Source organism: Aplysia californica, unplaced genomic scaffold (genome assembly GCF_000002075.1).
Source record: "Aplysia californica isolate F4 #8 unplaced genomic scaffold, AplCal3.0 scaffold00108, whole genome shotgun sequence".
Lineage (NCBI taxonomy): Eukaryota > Metazoa > Mollusca > Gastropoda > Aplysiida > Aplysiidae > Aplysia > Aplysia californica.
In genome coordinates, this window is record NW_004797378.1 from 235649 (window position 1) to 240380 (window position 4732).

At 38.9% G+C, this 4732-nt stretch overlaps 1 protein-coding gene across 1 annotated transcript in view; it reads left to right on the plus strand.

Moving 5' to 3' along the window:
• LOC101856414 overlaps window positions 1–2272 on the plus strand; it is a gene marked incomplete in the record, with an annotated part of 15751 nt that extends 13479 nt beyond the window's left edge. Inside the window, 2 exon segments of the mRNA XM_005095612.3 lie at window positions 398–531; window positions 2033–2272. Of these exon segments, the coding sequence (XP_005095669.2) occupies window positions 398–531; window positions 2033–2272 (374 nt within the window).
• Between the last annotated feature and the right edge of the window lie 2460 nt (window positions 2273–4732).

Sequence of the window (4732 nt, forward strand, 5' to 3'; positions counted from 1 at the left end):
ACACGCTCGCGCGCGCGCGCACACACACTGGCACACACACACACACACACACACACACACGCACACACACACAAACACATTGCAAATCAGCGTATTTCTGCCTGGCTTGGCCCCCATCAACTAGGGCTGGGTAAAGAGTCGCTTTAGCAAAATTCGGATATTAGTGCACCTCTTCGGCAAATAATAGCCTATGATATGAACCGCTTCGGCAAATGGATTAGAGCCACTTCGACAAAAGGGTTAGTACTACTTCAACAAATGGGTGCACTCATTTCGGCAATAAATGGGTCAGAAAAGAGAGTTAAGAGTCTGGATTAGGATAATGTTTCATTGAGGATTATCAGGCTATCCTTATAGATTATCCGGATTATGCCCACCTCTACCATCAACTCCCCAGATTGGCAGACCTATGTGGAGCACAAGGGGAGGTCTTGGGGTAGGATGATCTTCCGGGTGTTGCAGCATCCTGTGCCTGTCCTTGTGGTCTACTATGAAGACATGAAGAACAACCTACTGCCAGAGCTGATTAAGGTATGGTGTCATTGGGTCGGGTAAGGTACGGTACGATGCTCTATGGTAGGGTAGGGCACAATACGGAAAGGTAAAGTACAGTATGGTATTGTATGGTGTGGTATGGTATTATATTATGGTATGGCATGGTATGGTATGGTATGGTATGGCATGGCATGGTATGGTATGGTATGGTATGGTATGGTATGGTATGGCATGGTATGGAATGGTATGGTATGGTATGGTATGGCATGGTATGGTATGGCATGGTATGGTATGGTATGGTATGGTATGGTATGGTATGGTATGGTATGGTATGGTATGGTGTGGTATGGCATGGTATGGTATGGTATGGTATGGTATGGCATAGAATGGTATGGCATTTTACGGTAGGTACGGTATAGTATTTTGTGGTATGGTGTAGTACAAAAACGTGTGGTACGGTGTGATATTTTATAGTAGGTATGGTATGATGTTTTATGGTATGGTATGGTATGGTATGAACTGGTATGGTGCGGTATGAAATGGATTGGTATGGTATGGTATGGTATGGTATGGTATGGTATGGTATGGTATGGTATGGTATGGTATGGTATGGTATGGTATAGGTCTATGAACACAATAGTACATGGTGATCCAATAAGAAAACGCCAAAATCATCCGAGACATTTCAGAAAGGAAAAACAGTGGAAATGCTAGCTTGGACACATGTGTTGCATCTTCAACCTCAAGCTTTTATTTAAACTTTTAAAAGTGCTCAATGTGACGACCATCGGCAGCACAGACAACATCAAGCTGATATGAGAATTCCTCCCAAACGCCCGTCTGGATGTCTCGGTCTACCGTGTTGAATGAACTCGTTATTCGATCTTTCATGTCATCAATGTTTGCTGGAATTCGGGGAACATAAACTTTGACTTGATGGTGATGATGATGATGATGATGATGGTGATGATGATGATGATGATGATGATGATGATGATGATGATGATGATGATGATGAGCCGATTGAATTAACCAACAATTTAAATTTTTTTCTTTACCATTTTGGTCTGTAAATTAATCAAGACTATCCTTATCATACTCTACTTTTAAACAATGATGATGATGAAGACGATGATAAAGAGGAAGAGGAGGAGGAAGAGTAGGAGAAGGAAGAGGGGGAGAAGTTGAAGGGAGGTGGGGGAATGAGGAGGAAGAGGAGAAGGAGAAGGAGGAGGAGGAGACAGAGGAGGAGAAGGAGGAGAAGTAGAAGGAGGAAAAGGAGAAGGAGGAGAATAATGATGATAATAACGTTACCTCTTTGCTGATAGTACTGTTGCTATTTATTTTTGACGATCTTTTCGTTGCTGTTGTTGTTGTTGTTGTTGTTGTTGTTGTTGTTGTTGTTGTTGTTGTTGTTGTTGCTGATGTTATCCCTTCTTAAAAAATCTTTGTCATACTGTAATGTTTTGATTGTGAGCGACTGACTGTGAATACTATCGTACTTATGTGAAATTGAAGGCGTCTATTATTCCACCAGATTGCCGATTTTCTGAAAACGTCGCAGCTGTCCCAATTCTCTCTATGCTGTGCCATGAGAAATCAGGAAGGCCGTCACCACAGGAACGCGTCCCTTCAACACTCGTTGTATGACAACAAACGACGGGGAACTGTAAACTCTGTTATTAAAGATATTGTTGACAAGTTGAGGATCACACACCAAGCAGTAGCTGACAGGATAAAGATGTACACATTGGTGGATCCAGGCAAAGCACCCTGAATGAGTTTATATAGGGATCATGATAGTTAAAGAAATAATTTGGATACAGATTTTAAAAATTGTAACTTCTCTTTGATGTCTTCAAGGTTTGGGCGTTTACCCTCTGTACCCCCTCCTTTTGCACTCGTTCTTTCTTCATTCTTTATATCTCTCTCTCTTTCTTCCCATCTTATTGTCTCAACTCTGTACTCCTATGCCCCCCCCCCTTCTCTCCTCATCTCTCTGTAAATAAAACAATACATTATTTAAAAAGCAGCGTTTTCTATTACAGATAAATGATACTCAGAGAAGTCTTTTGTTGTTGATTTCTTATTCATGAAATTTGACTGTCACTGAAGTCATTTTTATTAATCTTATTTCTCTTTCCTGAGAATGGGCCAGATAATCTCTCCAAACAATGCAAATAGGACCTTCCACGTGGTGATGCCAAGTGGCTGTGTAGAATTCAGAAATAAACGGTCAGATTTGGTACTTTGTTGCATGTTAGAATTAAAAACACAATTCTATTGAAATCTTTTACTATGCGTTCCCCAAATACTATCCTAGATCTAGCACTGCTGGAGCGCCGCAGGACACTTGATCTTCTCGAACCAGGGATGTCAGCTAGAGACACTGCCAGAACCCTTTACTGCAACACTTGCTCGTTTTTAAGGTTAGCAAAACGGAAAAGAACACTGGCGACATTGTTGACAGACAACACAGTGACTAGGCACACGTAACTACTGACTAACCAACAAGACCGGCATATTACAATTCTATCTTGTTTGCAAAACCGATTCCATAAAACATCTGAAGCAACGACAGGGGTTCATGGTAGACGAGGTGTTGTGTATCCGAACAATATCCGCAATCGACTGCATGACCCAGGACTTATAACCCGAATGCCGTATTTTGGCCTGGAGCTAACAAATTTTAATGTTCGCATACAGCGTCATAATGTGGGCGAGATAGTATCTTCATCATAACCTTTTTTACCACCAGAGCATCAGCTTCACAGACTGGCAAGCTTTCTCACCCGAGATATATATACTTATATATATATATATATATATATATATATACATATATATATATATATATATATATATATATATATAATGTTATTGTCACCTATTGAACGCCTTAGAGACAAACTTAGTCGCCTTTCATACGCCCAGAATGGTATTAAATGGCAACACCAAACAACGGAATGATGCTCTTCACCAAGGGTGGGCTGCATTTCATTAACAAACAAACTGTTGCAGTGTTAGGAATATCGTCGTATATCTACTGTTTTTGAATTTTGGATTTTTCTTTATACTCCAGGTGAAGTTTCTGTCGAAAACAATGATGCACGGATTGTGTCACCTGCATTGTTTCAGCAGAAATTTAGACCTAGAATAGCTCAGGTTAACTTACCAATGACCAATATCATACGCTTTGGTGAATGCTACCAGATAGTGAACTTAAACATTATACTATTTATAATGTTCTTTTAACTTACCCAATCGTAAAAAATCATTTCAGAGAAGAAGAAAATACCATGTAACGTCACTAGTTTACAATAGTAACTATACTTTCTTCTCTAGAAAGATAAAAGTCGAAGTCCTTTTTAAAAAAAAAGCACTTCTCTGGCTGTTTTCAAATTAAGACCAAATAGAAAATAACACCGGAGCGACAATTATAGTGGGCTTGTCTGCTTACAGTTAAAAGAGTAGAGAAAGCGCGTCTGAAACTTTATTGGAATGATTTGATCAGCTAATAAAAAAGGGAGACTTCAAGAAACAGTATGTGTATATTTTTATCATTTCTGGATTTAAAAAAACAACACGAGTGCAGGTTTACCATTCATTTTGTCTTTCTCGCCTACCCGCCTTACTGTGTTCAATTTTTCTGTCTAATTACCTCCCGTAGATCAGCGGCATGAAGCCATTTACCATTGAAAGATAGACATGCAAAGCGCTTTGAAGGAAACTAAATCTGGAGCCTGGGATGACATAGAAATGAGAATAGTTTCATTTTAGCAATATTTGCAAATATAATTTTAGTAATATTTACGTTTTATGTACATGTAGTAATCTTTGCGCGTGATTAAGTAATCTTTGCGTATAATTTAGTAATCTTTGAGCACAATTTAGTAATATTTAAGAATAATTAAACATCTCAAAATGAGCTGAGAAGCAGGAACTTCATTAGGAGCGAGCCATATTGATAGAAAGTCTTCACATTTAGAAGAAAGTATAATTCTTTGTGTTTCACAATGTTGTAATAAAACAACAATCCACAAAAAGGTAAGAAAAGAACCAAAGTCAGATAACTATTCCATTTCTTGACACTGAGCTATTTATGCAATCTGGCATTTGGTTGGAAGAGTGTAAGAAAATGAATGAATGTCAGAAAAGTCCAAATCTACATCTTAATATTGCACCTTTATGTCATGAAGGAAAGGAAAGGGTTCGTAAACGATTGCACCAAGAAAAG